Source organism: Myotis myotis, unplaced genomic scaffold, assembly GCF_014108235.1.
Source record: "Myotis myotis isolate mMyoMyo1 unplaced genomic scaffold, mMyoMyo1.p scaffold_m19_p_3, whole genome shotgun sequence".
Classification (NCBI taxonomy): Eukaryota; Metazoa; Chordata; class Mammalia; order Chiroptera; family Vespertilionidae; genus Myotis; species Myotis myotis.
The window spans coordinates 29813981-29834476 of NW_023416335.1; the positions used below are offsets into that span (position 1 = coordinate 29813981).

The 20496-nt window shown below is 40.0% G+C and overlaps 1 protein-coding gene across 2 annotated transcripts in view; it reads right to left on the reverse strand.

The window, feature by feature from the left end:
- Positions 1-20496, reverse strand: part of MYO16 (myosin XVI) — a 417071-nt gene that overhangs the window by 57385 nt on the left and 339190 nt on the right. For both annotated transcript variants that reach the window (XM_036301819.1, XM_036301818.1), the window contains exon 31: positions 14998-16137. In XM_036301819.1, coding sequence (XP_036157712.1) covers positions 14998-16137 — 1140 coding nt within the window. The remainder of the gene's footprint in view (positions 1-14997; positions 16138-20496) is intronic.

Consider the following 20496-nt stretch of genomic DNA (forward strand, 5'->3'; position numbering starts at 1 on the left):
AAAGTGCGCCCTGTTTTGTGTACAGCACAAATGCAATTGACCCGGTGAATCTACCATTATCATCCCTTTGCTAGTAGTTGCAGAAATGTATCCACAGAGGGCTTCTGGCAACAGAACACGAGGTTCCCATGCATTTACTGCTGTGACACAGCAGCTTTCTACAATAGTTATATTTCAATGTTGTATTTTTTTCTGTTTCTTAACTAATCAGTTCCTATGACACTGCGGCCATTGGAAAGGGTGGAGGAAACAGAATTGCTCTACATGCTGCTAACCTTAAAAGGCTAGAGCTGGTCCCCAGCATTCCTTCCTCCTTTTTAATAAGCCCTTATGAAATCTCTACTCTTTAGTAGATCGAAATTCCCCCTTGAACTGGTGTCTTAAACACTCTTCCGTGGCAGAAAGTGCCACAAACACTTGCTCTGGCTCAAGTAGGGTAGGATGGAAATGCTTCCCTGTCCCCTCCTCTTAGCTCCTGCCACCCACTTCCCTGCCAAGTCCCAGGAGAGGCTAGAAAACACCAACTGAAGCAGGAAATAGAGTGATATCTTCAACAACATATGCGCTGAGCAGGGGAAGAAGGTATTGATAGTAAAGCTAAAAAATGACTGTCAGTATAAATAAGGGTTTCAGGACCCAAAAATGCATAGAAAATTATGCTGTGCCAATGTTCTTTTAAATTCCACTAATCAGATCCTTTTGTGCCCGTCTATCCTGTCCTTGCCATAATGGAAAAATACCACCACACACCAATTCTTCTCCTTTCCTTGTACTTGTGTAGCTTGCCTTTCCTATAATTAGCTGAATATGTAACACCTAAACAGCAAGCTGGCCTGGCCTGGGGACCCATTCCTCATGTATAATTTCATAGGTCATGCGGTTATTTATATTCCTGTTATTTTTACGTTTCCTAAATGCCAGGGTAATGTAAACCCAGGAGTCCTAGGACGCAACTCCTGCAGGGCAGCGTTGTTGGTCTCAGCAGCATTTGCTTTAGGTACATGGTTTCCCTCTACTTGCTCCAGAAAGCAAAGGTGAAGAAAAGAATATGCCTGCTCTTTCATGGGGAGCATTCGGTATTTGAGACACCTGCATGGCGTCAAACAGATGGTAAGCTAGTGACATCTATCATCTGAAAATACCAACATGGGGTAGCCCCATAACACTTCATCCTTTCTTAGATAAACCATCAGTGCTCCCTTTAGAAGAAAAAAGTATGTATTTATTTTCATGAGAATTGCATTGACTCTATTTTGTCTCTTGGTATTTCACCACTTCAATTAATGGAGCCCCTCTTGGATTTTTAACAGATTAGTTGCTTTAAGAATAACTACTGGACTCCTTTAAAAAATATGTCATCCACAGTTGCTCCAGATCAGGGACATTAGCTGATACTCCAGTTGTAGCATGCCGTTCTAGTGCCTCCTGGCTATCCTCTATCTCCACCACATAAACCTCAGCACAGCTAGAGTTTGGGTTGAATCACTTCTGTGTCATACAAGACAATAAAGCTCCAATTGTTAGCATGACTTTCACAGATGCAGCTGCAGCAGGTCAGAGAGAACCAGTAAAATCAGCAAAAGTTAAAAAAACAAAAAGCAATGGTGTACATTGAGTCTTTTCAAAATCCATGTTCAGAACTAATTACAAAATGTACCTACCTAAAATATTTAATAATCAAAGGGCACAGGTCAGGACCCAGCAGAACAGATGGGAGACGTACACCCTACACCTCTTGCCTTGTCAACATTTAACTGAGAAGAAACTGGGCAGACCTGGGGCCAGGACACCCAAGGTGATGGAGTGGGCGATGGGAACCTTGCAGGGCTCAGGGGAGCAGGCAATTCTAACTGGCATCAAGATATTTCAATATTTTAACAACAGTGTAGTGGCAACCCTGCACCTCTGTAGAACAACCCCACCTGCCTGCATTGGCTGACTACTAGCCAGCAGCTCTGAGGCCTTACATAATAAATTAAAAATATCTATGAAGGCCTAAATTCTTGTCAAAATTCTCCTTAAGCCACCTGCACTGTTTCTTTGATAGCTCCTATGAGAGTGCCCTTTACTAGAGGTAGACTGGTTGGCGTGACTAAATCATTGTGCCTCCAGATCACACGCACATGTGACTGAATGGCCCTTGAGCTATTGCAATGACATATCACAGCGCCGATGTCAGTTACTCAGAAAGGCTGAACAGCTGGGACACTGTAGGGAGGGCTAACCCTGTGTCTCAAGTGGATTCTCATTTCACCACAGGAAGCAACCACCAAATGGCCAGGCAAGTGTTGGGGTTCCCCTTCTCATGGGTCCCACGACTAATCATTTCTCATTCATCACTGCTAAAGTAAATGTGTTTATTACATGTGAGTGAATATAGAAAAATCCTTCCCACAGACCCTGGTGTAGTTATTCCAAAACAGACCTTGATTATGTCATCATGCCCTTGAGTGAATCATAGTGCAGGATGGACCACACACTGGCCTCTAGCATGAGGGAGGGGACCTCCTGTCCTGGTGTTTTCTCTCCTGTTGCTTTAATCTCATTTCCCTCCATCCCTCCATATAAATCCTAGCTTCTGGACCAGTGTTTCAAAGAACATATTTATGGGGTGGAAAAATCAATTCAGATGGTCACCATAAGCATTTGAAAATGAAAGAGAGTAGAAAGAATGGAATAACGGTGCAGCCTTTCCCAAGCATTAAGGGTAAGTAGCCTTTTGTGAATCCCAAATAATATCTTCACGTAAGAACTGTTTCTCGCTGCCTGGATACACTGGGTTTCTCGTGCCTCCCTGCTGTGAGCTGCTTATGAGCAGACCCCACACTTTATTTTAAAAATCCAACAGCTTAGTATCACGCCAGGCACAAAATAGATCCTCAGTGCATTTTTCTGAATAAATGAGTAAATAAATAAAGCTTGTTCTTCTTATTTAATGATTTTTCCAAACCTCTGAAATTGTGAGGCAAATAACAACCAGTAATACAAAATATTCTTGCCAGTTTAACCATTTTGCCTGAAGTTAATCTCTGAGTTTTTAAGCCCTGAAAAAAAAAACACACACAAAAACTGCATGTCTTAGGGCTGTGTCATAGATTGATTGTATTATCTGGAAAGTGGAACATTTTTTTCTAAAATCATTACCGAGGGTTCTTAGGATGTATTCAATCCCCACAGCAATGGAAGTGCTCTCTGATGAGCAACTGGACCCTATCACTGGGTTTCCTAATGATCCTCAGATTAAAAAGACATGTTTATGATCCCTCATCACCATACATAAAGCACAGTGCCTCTGTCCCGTGTCACTATCCCAGCCTCTGTAAACTACACTCGATTTCAAGTCTGGGTAAGTGAATGAAAGAGACCCACCCCCACCACCACATAGTTGCAACTACATTAGTGAATTTAATGCTAACAATTACAGCTTTAGTGTCTCCTACGACATGTAAGTGATTCAATTAAAATCTCTAGTTGTGCTGTTTTTGTGGTGGAGATGGGGGATGACCAGAAAGCATGAGAACAGCATGTTACAACTACAGCACAAGCGAATGTCCCTAAAATGGAGCAACGTACATTACAGTTTTCTTAAGGAATGCAGTAGTTATTCTTAAAGCAATGCATCTATTAAAAACCCAAGAGGGGCTCTATTATTAGCTATATATGAAAATGGTTAAATACCAAGAGACAAAATAGGACTAACACAATCTTCATAAAAATAAAAAAAACAATAAATATTATTTTCTCTATGGGATCTGCTGCTGGGTATTGGTTCTTTAATTAAGAAAGAATGTGTGAATGGGTAGCAGTGGTATGGGGGCTACCCGACGTTAAATTAGTCATTTGTTCTCCTCTATGTCCCCTCCGTCCTTCTGTTAAAGCCAGTATCAGCCCAGCCAGTTGGTAATCTCAGTTGAGAACTGGAATTAAGCAAATAAAACTCCAACCAAGGAGTGTGATTTTTAGGAATAATTTAACAGGGGAGAGCTTTGCTTTTTGTTGTTGTTGTGATGACATGGAAATGCCTCACGGTGATAGTTTCCACCCATTTCTTTGCTCCAGTCTTTTCCCTTTCGCTTCTTTGTGGTTCACCCATCTCTCCACACCAAAGCATAATAATAAAACAAAAAATCCAAATCAGGGGCATTTGCCTGGGAAATACCCTGATATACCCATTGGGTATATGCCAATTCTTTCTTTCTTTACAATGGACATTTCTTTTGGAAGAGTATGCTTGATCATGAGCCAGAATTTGGGGTGTGAAGAAGCTCTTTTATTTTTTTTATTTTTCAGGGACTTTGGGCAATGCATAACTGCTCAGGTGTCGTGGTGCAGTGACTGTTCCACTGTACATCTGTGTAATCTCGTGTCCAGCTCCTGCCTGCCATTGTGGAGCCCTGCCTATTACAGAACCTAGTCATCTTTGTGGGAAGCAAAGTGAATGAGATTGTTGTTTATTGTCTCATTACAATTAACATGCACTCTTAAGGTGCAACTCCCAGTAATTGAAAAGGTACAGTGCGTAAATACAAATATTGAAGATTTCCAGGAGAAACCAGAAAAAGAAGTAAAAACCAGAGTAGAAAAAGACACGAGAAGCTTCATATACAGCGACGTTAGGTGACTGTTGTTGGCTCATGAAATGGGTAAAGTAATAATGAATATAGCTAGCTCTCCAGTGCTGCGAAATTTTTCTAGGCTAATCTGAAGATTAATCATCAAAATGATTCAAGGCGCCATAAAGCACCTAAACACCAGTAGGTAATTAAGAAATAGGTTTTTCTTTTTCAGTCCCCTTAAGGAGAGAGAGAACATGGCACCAATCCAGCCGATCTTTAGGAAAACATTCCACACACCGTGTCGCTTCTAAGCATTTCTGTACAAAAGGAAGAAAACCCCAGGATATTGTATTATGTGGCAATAATGAGATGCAGATAGTCAGGAAGGTCTTTATTAACTTGCTTAAGGAGAGCTGCCCAGTAGCTGAGAGGATAAAGCATTGGGCTTCTCTTTGGAGCCCCCAGTGGGAGTTTAATTCACAATCCAGTATAGAGACCCAAACTACACAATAGCTGCTTGCTTTAATGGGTTGGTAGTACGAAAAATATTTACTGGCTATGAAAGATACTCCATTTCTGAAAAGACTATCTCTTTATTTCAGAATTCCAGGTACGATAGATTCTTCTCCTGCTGACAATGCAGTGTAGAACATCCCAGTTGTGATGGCTTCTTTGCCGCATTTGGCTCATCTGGAAAACGATGAACTATTTATGCAAGATACATATCTCTGGTATGACTCGCATGCTAGAGACTGCAGTTTCACAGCCAATATGCTAAGGTAATTTCCCAAGATAATTCATACTCTTCGAAGGGTAACTTTTTGATTAGGCTGATCTAAATATTTAATTGTCACATCTCTGCTTGGTTTCGCTCCTGGGTTTCAAAGGATAATGAAGCAGCATGGCCTAGTGGAAGTGCCATGGTCATGAGAGGGGCCTGACACTATTTTTTTAATTCAGCCATGTTTCTCCCTATGCCATTATCTACATCTCTGTGTCCATATTCACAGACTTTAAAAAAATAGTGAATTTCTGCCTTAATTTTTTGAAAGTTGCTGTAGAGACAGAAGACCAGGGCTTTTTGGAGTGTATGCCTTTCTCACTGCTGACCATCGGTGTGGTTCTTAGCATGGTCTCTGGTACAAGGTGAGGGATCACCACACCTTTCCTTTCTGGTGGTCCTGAGCAGGCATATGATTCCCCACAAATATGATGGAGGCTTACATCATGCAGAGTTAAATGCTTCCTTAAGGAAAGATGAGCACTTTGCAAGTGAATACAACTTTAGTGTGTGTTTATCAGTAATTGGTCAGTTTCCTGACAAAACCTTAGAAAAATCAAGAAACCCAATGGTTTTGAAATGGGAGGAATTATGCTGGCCCAGACTTTGTGCTGTCAGCCCTTGGCATTAGAAAGGACACTTTGTGAGACGGGTGAGTAGAAAGAGTTTTGTAAAAAACTGAGGACAGAGAAGGAAAAGGTGGAGAAGCACAAAAAAAATATCCTCTTAGCTAAAAACTGTGCGTGCATTTCCCTCAGGAACATCTACAACAGAGGAAAAAATAGTTTTATCCCACATCTTTTCCTGGTAATGACTTTATGTTTGACTTCAGAAGAGAATTACTTTCTGAGACTTGATATCATTTGAAAAAAATTAATCGTGCTTGAAGAATGAGAATAACATGACACAAAGAATCCAGGGTTTGGGAAAAAGGAGACATGGTTGATTCCTGACTCTGGGACTCATTAGTTTCTGTGATTATAGGAAAATCACTTAATCCCTTAAAGTCTCAGATTGCTCATTAGTAAAAGGGGCTCACCTGCTTCACTTGCCTCGCAGAGAGGGAAGGATTTGGGGAGGAAAGAGATGTCAATATGTTTCACCAACAGAAAAGAGTCACTTACAAATACTAGCTGTTAATATTATGAACACACTACCATTAATAAATGTTCCATAGCATTTCTGAGTATATATGAGGTCACATGCTCATACCTAGAATTACCACTATCATTTTGGTTCATTTTCCTCCTCTGGCTTTTTGCACTCTTTATAGCAGAGATCCTATAAGTTAATACTGAATTCCCAGGTGAGGAAGAGAAACAAACAGAGATCATTCAGGGTCTCGTCATGGAGCTCCCAGGCAGAAAGCTTATCCTGCTCTGATTCCATGCAAGGCAAGTAGTGCCTCCTCTTCTCTCTCTTTTTCCGTCAACATTCACAGCTGTATCCTAAAAGGATCATGTACACTGCATCTGCATGTCTTATCCCACTTTGGTTCTTCTGGCTGCCATGTCAATTCTACTTCTGCACTTGGAGAACTCCATCCACTTGTTATTATTCATTGCTCTTCCTGCTCACCTGTCTGCTCAACCAGACTTTCCTAGACTCTCACGGGCCACTGAGGATACCATGTGTACACATCTGATGGGGTTCAGGGGCCACTTGGAGCTCAAACCTGGACCCACTAATAGTTTACGACCTCTGGACTAAAGCCTCTCTCCTCCATTAGAATTTCACTCATTGATGAACACGTCTGTCTCCTACACCGTCTGTGACAGCCAGATATCTTTCTTGTTTTTTTGGATTCCCAGGAACAGGCTCTGTGTTTACATTAAACGAAGGCTTATTGGGAATTAGCTCTACAAGTTAATGCAAGTCCCATTTACAGGCCCCTGGTTGCACAATTTCCCTGTGTGAATTCCTGGGTATTTATAGGGAGAAGGTGCTATAAATTATGGGAAAATTGTCATAAACATTCAAAACATTCACAAACATTCAAAATCAAAAACTCATTTTAGAAACATCCAATTAATATGAAAGATAAAGAGCTTTGTGTTCTGAACATAAGTAAATTTGGCTAATGATCACTTTATTAAAATTGAAAGCTTACTTCTAAGTGGAGATAAATGAAATATTGTTTCTATGGGATATTTGGGGAATTAGAACCACTGTATAGTTGCAAGTTCCAAATGTAGATACTCTCTATTACTGCACAGGGATCAAGAACTTGGTGAAAATACCCTTTTCTCCCACACAGATACATTCTCCTTACGTCAAAGGCCAGGTTCATTAACATGACAAGAAAAGAAACTTTAGCACGCTCATCCTTGCCCAATTCACTAAGTGATAAATGGGGGACTTGCTTCTCTGGGGATATTAAGCTTGTCTTCCCAAAGGACTTACTCATTTGGAAAATGAGGGGAATTTAGTGTTGATTCAAAATGGTTCCAGAATGCAGAGGAATGCCTTACTTTCACAGGAAGGAGACTTTATGTGAGGCAGGAATGCAGACAGCAACACATCAGTAAACTATGTGCTTGTTCTGTCCACGCCCTTTGTAATTTTCATGAAGCCTCAGGCCACCACCCCCTACATATAAATCACCATGGAGAAAAAAGCTTGCAGGGAGTGAGAAAGATTAACAGCTCTGCACCGCATATAGTGCTAATAGAGCCTGTGTATAAGCTAGAAGCCTACGGGATGTCAAGCTCTGCATCCCATTATGGGATGGCAAGATTTGCATAAGGCAGACCAGTTCCTTACTCTGCAGTCTCATTAGAATGTGTCAGCAATTCAATGAAGACAGTGCAGAAAGTTCTGTCTCACGCACAGGAGCAGAGAATGGCAATTTACAAACACTTTCCTTGAACAAGCCATAGATTACTGCCCGTAATTCCTTGATATTTCAGTGAGTTTTAAGCATTCTTCTTCTTGATACTAAACAATGAATAAGTAACTGTACTTAATTTGTCAGAGAAACACCTAAACCTCAGAGAATGCTAATTTAAGAGGCAAATTGTATGTCTTTGGGAACATTGATCTTCCATACATAAGTCTGTTTAGATGCAATACTTAGAACTCTACACTTTTTGGGTGGTAATAGAAGGGGTAGTCTGCACCAGCAGCCCATGTCTGGGTTTGTGTCTCAAAGCCTATGTGGAACATTTTGCAGGGGAGTGTTGTTTTGGGGAAAAGCTAACCCCGGAGAATTATTTTGTCTCTGTCATGAAAAAGTGATGACATGGCTTCTAGAGGTAGGCTTCTGTCTTGAGCAATAGCATCATGTGCTTTTTTGTTATTGTTTGTTTGTTTTGTGGGATTTTTTTTTTTTTACTAGAACAAAGCACAGGTTCTGAGGAAAGGGTGACAGTTTATAGAGTGGCAAGGAGTTAGAGAAAGGGTAATGAATTAACTTAGCCCTAGTTGAGTATGAGATGTGTGTGGGCCATTCAAGTGAAGATGAACAGGGGAAGGTAAACAGGTGACCCAGAGTTTGGGGCAGGGCTAGAGAAGTGGATTTGGGCATCTTCAGGATAACTATGAAGTTAGGGAAATGGCTGAGATATGAAAGGCTCACCAAAGATCTCTCTGTACTAAATAGTGACTTAATAATAAATCTTGTTTTTTTTCTAAAGGACTTCTATAATAAAATATTTATAAGTATTTATTAATAAATTGATCTGTCATTGGGATGTACTTCAACATAATCCAATAGTGGAGGAGGGAACTGGGAAGAGGAAAGATAAAATAGGCTTGGCCATGGACAAAATTCGTTAATCTATTCTTTCTACTTTCGTAAATGTTAAAAATTTCCATTTAGCCAACTTTAAAAAGAATTCCTTTTTAAAAAAATGGCCCTACAGAATGAAAATAACATATTGTAAAAAAAAAAATTGTTTATATAATACTCTGACTTAAAACCTCCATTCTTATTCAAAATGTTTATGCAATAAAATAAAATATTTGAAATTAACAGTAATTTCCACTTAGCTTAAGCAATGCTTAAGTAAAAATGCCAAAGGGCTAAATCTATCAAATATATTTATATGTCAAATTGCTGTTTTTTAACTAAGTTTTTCACTAAGTATTTAATAACCAGCTACTAAATGCAAAGAAACATTAAACATTATTTTTGTTGACATAATTTTAGCTACCTATCTATATCTTATAAACTAAGGATGCACAGTATCAGAGAATAATGAGAATATATATATATATATATATATATATATATATATATATATATATATTCTGCAAATCAGACTTTTCCTTAATTCAGCCTGGCTCTCCTCCACTTTCTTCTCCAGATTCCCGAGGTGTGCTGCATTTTTGTCAATGTTCTATCATCTTGATCATTTTCAATGAGTGGAGAATAACATGTTTGTTTTATTTCATGTTCTAGATACATGCAATCAGACGATGTAATGCCATTTGGAGCAATAGAGCACCCTAGTGGCCTAAGCAAGACAATGAATCTTCCCTTCCACTTCCACTTGAATCAGCTCTCATAATATTTGAGAATGTAACTATTTCTAGGCAACTAGAAATAATTAGCATGACAATATTAGCCATATTATATATGGAAAACATTTTGTGAATATATGGTATAATTGTATCTAGAAAGGAATAGATAATTAAACGTTTAGTCATTCTTAATTTTAAGGGCCAAGTGGCTCCCTATGATATTCCAAAATTGTATATGTATACCCATGAGCCGTAAAGTACATCTTTGGCATATTTGAGTTTGTGGAACAGTTTTCTCCTTCTAAACTGGATGACTCTTAACTTATTGCACCTTAGGTGAGCAAATATGAATTTTAAAACCTTATTCTTGGTTGGTTTTTTTTCCCCTCTACAGTCCAGTCGTAGGCACCCTGTGTACCTAGCTAAGAGAATTGCCACTGGAGACATAATTACTGTGTCCAAGTCTTTCTCTGTCTTTTATGAGCAGGGTGACTTCAAGAAAGTCGATTAATCTCTCTGTGACTTAGTTTTCCCATCTGTAAAATGGAGATAATAGCAGCAGGTATCTTTAGTCTTGTGAGAATTAAACAGGTTATTAAAACAACGCCTGGGGCATAGTGAGCACTACAGTTCCTTGCTGCTCACATCTTTCCTCTCAGGCTGAAGTCATATCTGTCATCTGCACAATAACATTTTGTCTATGGGTGCATCCTGGACTCTTGGGTGTAGTGTGATTCTCTATAGCTCAAATTGAATATCTAAGCATCTATAGAAAATGAACTGTTTTAAGGAAGATACTATTTATGAAACATTACATACAAGTTTATGGCGTACTGATGAAGCAGAATTACATACCAAAGGACCTCATTTCTTATACACAACTCATTTTATTTTATGTTTTAACTGGAAATAGCTATAGCAGGATAATAATGAGCAGTTCAATTTCCTCAAGGTCACTTTCCAAAGATGTGAAGGAATTTTGAACTCTTCTTCAAAATTTGCAAAAAAAGATTTCCCTATATCACAACTGTATAAGAAATGAGCTGTAATTAATTTAGGTGCCTTGAGGGTGAATTAGCCACCCACTGGGTGATTTGGTAAGAAAGCTATTTCAGATGAAAATAAGAATATCTTTAAATATAAAGCAGGTAAAGTAGAAGATTTAAAACCTTAAAGGGAAGAAGTCCCAAGACTACAGTAAGTCATTAATAACAGCCATTCAATTCATTCAGAAGAGAATGGATTACTGACTTAAGGACCCAATTATGTAAACCTTAATAATCATATAAGCAGCTCCAGTGATTAGCTCCAGCACTGACTTTTTTTTCATCTACATCTTATCTTTAGCCCCCTTTACATTCTTAAAAAAAAAAACATCAAAAAAAAACACTTATAAACTTATTTCCCACATGAGAGCCCATCAAGAATCACACAGTTCTCAACTGTATAGTTGGAACTCCCGTGATCTGATGTGTGAGGATGACCCAGTCTCACATTGCTAACTTTTCTGTTATTATAGCTACTATGCTGGGACAGGAGCTGCTAATTCATATATTTATGAGAAAGTCCTAAGTGGCTCAAAGAAATCTTTTCAAATTAAAAAAAGTGTTTTGCAAAAGCCCACAGTAGAAAAATAGATGTTTTATAATTTTAGAGTTGAACTAACAATGTTGTACCTGAGGTTTTATGTGTGTTCTCAAATACTGGTTAGTGGCCACCATAGGAAAATACAATCAGCAAATTCATGCACCATGCCCAGAGGCCTCACTGTAATTCTCACGAGACTCTAAATCCTAAACATAGGGCTTTCCAAGTGATGAGGCCTGTCTAGAAATGCATTAACTTCTCTTTCTTAAATAGAGCCAAGAAGAATTTACCCAAGTCCCATCTATAGTAAAATGAGGTTTATGAGGTTTTAATAAACTTTTAGTTCTAAAAGCAAATGCTAATTTGTTTACTTAATGCTTTACTCTTATATTCCACTTTGTTCCCTGGAATGAAACATACGACTTGTGAAATTCAAACATTCTCCTATTTACAAGGACAATTTCATTTATTAATGGCCTATAATTAAGAACAAATTGTTAGCTAAACAAACAATTAGCTTGTCTGAAGAATAAATAGGAAGTAGGTTATTCATTCATTTGCTAAGTGTTCTTAGCCTTGACCTACTTTTCACTTATTCAGATTGCATTCTCAATTTTCTAGAGCTTTTGTAACTAACGTAATTTTCCTAATTAAATAATGAAAGCTAACATTTATGTATTTTCTTTGGGAGAAAGAACAGGCTAATGTACACATAAAATGTTATAACGTAAGTCAAAACTTTACTTCCAATTCTACCACGTGACCCTAAGGAAGGTATTTAGCCTCTTCACCTGGAAGTTTTCCATTTCTGTAAAATAAGGATGTTAATAGTTGCCATCTACCTAAAGCATCATAACTCAAGGGACCTGCTACAATTTCTTTAAAGAAAAGATGCTCAGTGGTTGAGCATGGACCTATGAACCAGGAGGTCATGGTTCATTCCCGATTAGGGCACAAGCCCAGGTTGTAGGCTCGATCCCCAGTGGGGGGCATGTAGGAGGCAGCCAATCAATGATTCTCTCTCATCATTGATGTTTCTATCTCTCTCCCTCTCCCTTCCTCTCTGAAGTCAATAAAAATATATTTTCAAAAAAAGAAAAGGTGCTGTATATTTATGCAATTCTTCTCCAAAATATGGAACATTGGGAAATATTTTGGATTTCTATAAAAACCTTACAATGATTTTTTTTGAAAGATGATTAGATTCTCCCCCCCCCCCCCCGCAAGAGCTCAGATTTATTTTGAAACTTAAAAAAGTATAAGATAGAGAAGTCTACATATTTCTACATTTTATATCTGGGATTTTTTAAAAAATTATCTTTATTGTTGAAAGAATTACAGATGTCCCCTCCTTTTTTTTGTACCCCCATTGACCTCCTCTACCTTTCTCTCACCCCACCCCCAGGCCTTCACCACACTATTGTCTGTGTCCATGGGTTATGCATACCTACTTGTATAAAAACCCTGGGTATAACATCATGTCCCAAAGCTCGACCAACTGGAAGGAAGTCAGTCCTGCAGGGGTTGTCTTGGAAACAACTGTGCCCTACCCCAGCAGTTTACCAGAGGGCAAGGTTTCAGGCAGGAACCCGCCCTCAGAGCGGAGCGTGGAAGTACTGAGTCCTGGGTTGTCTTGTCAAGGGCTGCACCCTCCTCGAGCTGTTTCCCAGGAGGCTAATAGTGGATGGTTAGTAAAACTTGGAGATGGCAAACTTGATAGCAGTTTTGGATCTATTATTGAAGCTACCTTTGGAAATACTATATCTAGATAATATTAAAAATATATCTAAACATGAATTCTTTGTCCAAAAAATGAGCATATTCAAAAATTAAATGATGAAATTTTGGATATACTCGATGGAGATTTTCACACATATTTGAGTGATGATTCCATTGATTCCACAGATGATGCTGAAAAAGAAAATTTTCCCATTGAATTTCTTAATAGTATTACTCCTTTGGGAATGCTGTGTCATAAATTAAAATTGAAAGTAGGTGCAATCATCATGCTATTGAGAAATCTCAATAGTAAATGGGGTCTTTGTAATGGTACCAGATTTATTATCAAAAGATTACGACCTAACATTATCAAAACTGAAGTATTAACAGGATCTGCAGAGGGAGAGGTTGTTCTAATTTCAAGAATTAATTTGTCCCCATCTGACACTGGCCTCCCATTTAAATTGATTCGATGACGGTTTCCCATGATGCTAGCATTTGTGATGACTATTAATAAATCTCAAGGTCAAACTCCAGACAGAGTAGGCACATTCCTACCTGAACCCATTTTCGCACATGGTCAGTTATATGTTGCTTTCTCTAGAGTTTGAAGAGCATGTGTCATTACAGTTAAAGTTCTAAATACTTCAGCACCAGGGAAATTAGTCAAGCACTCTGAAAGTGTTTTCACTCTCAATGTGGTATACAGGGAAATATTAGAATAAGTTTAATCACTTTATTAGTCATTGTTTGCATCACTGTTGTTTTTATATCATGTTTTTGTTTTCATATCATGTTTTTGTTGTTTTTATATCATGCCTCTGTTGTTATATCCTTTTGTTACTATTTATTTATTAACAAATTTATATATTATTTTCATATACATTTTACTAATTTCCTTTCATCTCTCACACTTCTATTATAGAGAAAGGGCAAACAGCAATATTAAAATATCTCTGCTAATTAATTCCCTTATAATTTGCACGAATTTCGTGCACCAGGCTACTAGTATGCAGATAAGTTCCTTGGTTAATGTCCCCACCCCTTTCCGCTTATAGAATCTGCCTAAATGAAACCTTTAGCACATAAAGGCAACTTCATCTGAATTAAGTAGCATGTGGTTACTTACAAGTGATTGGCTTTTTATTTTTTATTTTTTGCTAGTTACATTTTGCTTTTATGAACAAAAAATATATATATATTCAGGCTGCAACATCATGGTATTGAGCACACTTGAGTGGACTGTCAGTGCAAACCATGCCTTAGGCTGAGAAGACACAGATGTAGTAGAACCAAGTTAAGTGTTCCTCAGGTGGAATATGAGCAGAAGAAAGTCATTCATATAAAACAATAGAAATGTGAGCAATATCACATGTAAAACAGTAAGTGAATAGGTAATCATCCCAGAAACCAGGAGTGGAAGTGAGACAGACAGCCAAGACAGAAGGATAGACAGGAGTCAACACTGAAATGTAAATCAAATGGGAATTGACAATGTATAATGCTATAAAAATACTAATTCCATGGTCTAAAGTATTGTTAGAGGGGAAAATGATCAGCAGCTAAAACTGAACCTTGCTCTAACACATATGAACTCATAAGAATTTACTGAATCCAGTTTTCATGCTATGTATTTTTATATCATGAGCCTTCATCTGAAAAATGGAAATATCCATACCTGCCTATTTGGCCATATTGGTTGCATAAAATTTCTCTCTGAACAACTACCACAATCACCTCAAGCATTATTTAAATTACATATATATGTATGTGTGTATACATGTACATCTACATCCCCCAACATCCATCTGTCCATCCATCCACCCACCCGTCATCCATCCTTCCATCCATCTCAATGAGCAAAAAAGGGAAATGCTTCTATCTGCATACCTTCAGGTTCCCTGATTTTTCTTCCCGCTGCAGACTTCCGAAGGACGCTCCTCCCGGAGTTAAAGAGGCTGGTTAGCTCGTCCAGGGGGCTGCCGAGGGGCCTGGAGTTCGGGGGGCTGTAGGGGACTGGAGACGAGGCGTTGGAGTTGGCCTTCCGATGGTCCACTCTAGCTGCTGCCTTCCCAGGGGAATGCGGAGCCTTGGAGAAGGAGCTGCAGGGACCCGCTGCGGGAGCAGAGTTTGGCTTTTGCTGCACTTTGGGCAGATCCGGGTTTGCGGCTGCTTTCCCCGTGGGCACCACGCCGGCCTCGGGTGGGAAGGTGAAGTGGCGGTGGGCAGCGGCAGGCGGCGCAGGGGGAGGAGGCGGCGGCGTGGGAGGCGGAGAGACTTTGTGGGACCCGTTGAACACAGGTAGGCCGGGGGACGGGGGCCTGTCACCACCCCCGTTTTGGCTCTTGGAATACTGTGGCGACAGAGGACTGGAGCCTTCCGACTGCACAGGGTACTTGAGGTTGGTTTCCAGGACTGGCAGCTTTTTCACCTCCAGGGGCGTCAAAGGCGATTCATCCGACGCTGGGGAGCAGGTGACAGGGGTCGGGGGGAACACCAGGAGCGGGGGCCGGTGAGGCAGCAGGTTGGGGAAGGGGGCGGGGATGTCGCAGGTGTCTTTGCCCGGCCCTGGTGTCTGGCAGCCAGTGTCTCTCTCCTCCAAGGTGAAGGGGCTGGGGCGCTCACACAGCCACGGGAGTGACACGGCCGCCCAGGCGCCCGCCACCTGAGCGCCCCCGTCCTCTGGGGGCGCGAAGTACTTCATCTCCTCGTACACCGCTTCCCCCTGGTCGGGGCTGCCCGCGTGGCCCACCATCTCGATGTAGACGGGCTCCGGCTCAGGCTCTGTCTCGGCCTCAGAGTGCGCCAGGGGCGCTGGGTGCGCGGGGACCCCCAGCATGGCCCTCAGGGCGCACTGTGGACCCCCTGCTCTGTGCCGCGCGCCCGGGACGCCCACCGCCCCGGGCCCGGCGCCGGAGATCTCCTCCGAGGAGCCGCTGAGCTTGGTGTGGGGACTTCGCTTTGGCTTTCGAGGAGGAATCTTCTTCATGGTGCTGTAGTCGTCACTGTGCGGTCTGGGCCGGGTGAGCACTGGAGGCAGATGAGCAAAGGATGGGAGGTGTTAGCAAGACTGCAGGGCCAAGCCGGCACAGCACTGGGGCTGGCGGGGCTGCCCTTGCCCACTGGGCTCCTGTGAGTCCCCAAGGATGGAGACAAAGGCCTGCATCCTCCACTCTGCCCACCCCACCACCACCACCTACCCGTGATCCTAGATCAGCCAACACTTCTCAAGACTGCCAATAGAAAGGGAGTTTTGGTCTCAGAGCTGGAGGATAACTTCCATCATGAAGGAAGACGTTAGGTGGACCATAAGGGGTCCAGGGATTATCAGCCACCTGCAAGCCAGAAGTGCCCAGGGATACAGCCACTCAGCAGGGGAACACACTTCAAGCAGCTGCTGGAACCTACCCACACCTGTATTTTTAGGGTCTGATAAAGATGTGACATGAGAACAGACTGAACTGGTCCCTGGGGCTTTAGAGATGAGAATATGGAAAGCTAGGGAGAACAAGCAAATTAGCTAGTCTAGTCGGTGGCAAATGGAAGCTTCTTGTAGGAAATTAGTAAGCTTGATTATTTAAATGGTATGAAATAAACAAAACAAAACGCCTACATGCATAAAGAGATTATTATTTTGTTAAAGAACTTCGTTATTTAAATGATGCCAAGGGTGAATTTTACAAAGAATCAGCATATTTGAATCCTTAACAGAAACACATATTTAACAGGAAAATTAAGACTAAGAACTTCTAGCCCTGGCCAGGTCGCTCAGTTGGTTAGAGCAGTCATCACCGATACACCAAGGTTTCAGGCTGATCCTTGGTCAGGGCACATACAAGAATCAACCAATGAAAGGAAAAACAAATTGATGTTTCTTTCTCTTTCTCTCTCTCTCTCTCTCTCTCTCTCTCTCTCTCTCTCTCTCTCTCCCTTCCTCTCTTTTTTTCTCAAATCAATTATATGTAATTAATTATATATAAAACTATGAACTTCTAAAGTGGAAATTTCTGAAGTTGAAAAAAGGGAAATATTTAGAAAAACAAATCAGCATAATATTAGTAACAACTAATTTTAAAAGAGGCAGAAAAACTATTTAGATATGATTTTAAAACATTTATTTAAGTTTAAAAAAATTCCAAGATTTATTTTCTAATATAGTTTATTATAAATTTAATACATATTTATTAAATAAACAAAATTTCTCTGGAAACAGATGTTAATTTTAGGAAATTACATTAAGCTTTACTGAAATATCAAAACTCAAAAATCTTAAACTACGTTACTAATTTGGCATTTTACTGTGAGAATTATTGATAGGAACATATCTAACTTTTCTTAGTTCCTGAGTTATTTAAGGCATGCAGATTTTTCTCTCACCATGACAGCACATATGACATCAGTAAATGTCCCTAGGTTGAAGGAGATAATAAAGTAAAATGGCTGAGATTAAAGGCTTTTCTATGGCTGAGTAATATTCCATTGTATAAACGGACCACAGCTGTTTTATCCTCTCACCTACTGATGGGCACTTGGGCTGCTTTAACATCTTGGCTACTGTAAATAACACTGCAATGAACATAAGGTGCATATATTCTTTCAAATTAGTGTTTCAGCTTTCTTTGGATATATTCCCAGAAGTGGAATTGCTGGGTGATAAGGCAGTTCCATTTTTAATTTCTTGAGTTAACTCCATACTACTTTCCACAGTGGCTGCACCAATCTGCATTCACACAACAATGCACAAGAGTTCTCTTTTCTCCAAATCCTCACCAATGCTTCTTGGTTGTTGATTTACTGACAGATATGGGGTGATATCTCATTGTGGTTTTAAATTTTCATTTCTTTGATGAACATCTTTTCATGTCTATTGGCTATCTGTATGTCCTTTTTGGAGTAGTGTCTATTCAGGTTTTTTGCCCATTTTTAAATTTGTTTTTTTTTGTGTGTGTGTGTTGACTTTTATAAGGCTTTAGTAAATTTTGAGTATTAACCCCTGGGGAAAGCAGTATGGAGTTATCTCAAAAAATTAAAAATGAAACTGCCTTATGATCCAGCGCTTCCACTTCTGGGAATTTATTCAAAGAAACCCGAAACACTAATTCAAAAGAACATATGTACCTCTAAGTTCATTGAAGTGTTATTTACAATAGCCAAGATTTGGAAGCAGCCCAAGTGTCCAACAGTAGATGAGTGGATAAAAAAACCTGTGATACATTTACAAAAAAAAATACTCCTTGGCCATAAAAATGAGGGGAATCTTCTTTTTGCAACAGCATGGATGGAGAGCTGAAAGGTATTATGCTAAGTGACAGAAGCCAGCCAGAGAAAGACAAGTACCATATGATTTCACCTATATATATGTGGAATCTAATGAACAAAATAAACTAACAAAAAAATAGAAACAGACTCAGAGAATCAGATAATAAATAGACTGATAGCTGTCAAAGGGAAGGGAAGTCTGAGGCCTGGGTGGAAAAGGTGAAGGGATTAAGCAAAAATCAACAATAACAACCAAGAACAACAACCTAATATACACAGAGAACAGTATGGTGATTACCAGTGGGAAAGGGAGTTGTGGGAAGGTAGAGGAGGGTAAAGGAGGATAAATAGTGATGAAGGAACACTTGACTTGGGGTGGTGAACACAAAATACAATATTCAGATGATGTGTTATAGAATTATACACCTGAAACCTATATCATTTTATTATCCAATGTCACCTTAATAAATTCAATTTTTAAAAAAGTTTTAAAAAGGCAAAATTCCATAATTAAAAAAAATATGTTTAAAGGTTTCCAAGTCAAATCTGGATTCAAATCTCAGCAGGACCATTCATTCATGCAGTCATTTGTTGAGTCATACATTTGACTAGTATTTCCTGAAACACATTAGTGAGTACAGAGAAAATTTTCCCTACCTTCCTCTGTCCTAGTGGAAGGTGTCAGACAATAAAAAAATAAGTTAAACAAATGAATTAATTCTTGATCATGTTAGAACATGACATATGCCATAAAAGTGAAAAACAATAGGCCATGAAAGAGTTCACAGAATTGTGTGTGTGTAGTGGGGGAAGGGGTGGCAATGGTGCAAATGATAATATTAAAAGAGGTTTTAGGAAAAGCTCTCTAAGCTCCAGTATAGTCAAGCATAAAATGATCAGTAATTATCTCAGAGGCATAAAATAGATATTGCATGTAAAGTGTTTGCTCACATTTTGGCACACTGGGAACATGAAACAAATGGGAGACATCCAAATGAGAATGGAAAAGAACAAAGCTAATTTTCTAACTCAATGGACATCTTTGTGAGCCAGTATTCTACACAGTTCCCAAAAGCAGCCAACTTTTAAGAGCAGAGCATGCCCAAAATGCACAATTCTGTAATTAATAAGCATTATTCTAAAGGCTTTCACCATACTAAAACATAAGCTTCTCCTAGAAAGTTAATGAACCACACAAAATTTTAGCATTGCTATTATAGAGTTGTTCTGAAGATTTAAATAATTTAAAGGATTGGTGGCAGGTTGTCTTTTCCAAAACTGGCTTCAACAATATTTCCAGTCCCACATGCTCTTCAGAACCCTGAATCTGGGAGGGCCTCTGTGACTGGCCCTGACAAATAAAATATGGGGAAGGGGCGGCTGCCTGCTTTCTGTGGCTGGATCCCAGGTAGTATGGCTCTGTTTGGCTCTTGCTGTCTGGAACACACATCTTGATGGCCCTGATCTCTATGTGAGGAGACTGCTTACTCTGAAGCACCCATGCTCTAGAGAACAGGTAGAGAGACCACCTAGAGGCGAGAGTGATGAGGAAGACTCCATTTGCTTCAGCTCTCAGCTATCTGTGTTTTCCAAGCCCAGACACCAAAAATCTAATAACTGAATCTTCGGATGATTCCAACCCCTGACTCTCACTACTGCTGTGAGAGAGCCTGTATAATCACTGGTTAGCTGAGCCCAGACAAGTACGAGGACTCTAAGAGAGGAAAAAGGATACAATGGTCATTTTAAGCCACTGAATTCTGGAGTGCTTTGTTATACAGCAGTAGACAACTAGTACAGATATTGGTACCTGGAAGTGGGAGTGCTACTATAAATAAAACTTCAAAAGGGTGGCCGCAGCTTTGGGAAACTGGAGGAGTCTTGAAGACAAAGTTAGCAAAGGCTGTTGATCCTCACGAAAGCTCTGGGTGAGGCTTAAAAGGAGGTGAGGAAGATGCCGGAAGCTGGAGGAAACATGAGCCTTCCTGTGCCATTGTGGAAATTTAGCAACACTGTCACCTGCGGTAATGCGGGAAGTGAAACACGCACTTAGGAAACTGAATGATGTAGCTAAGGAGGTTTTCAGGTAGAGTGTAAAATCTGCCTCCTGGATTCTTCTAGCTGCCTATA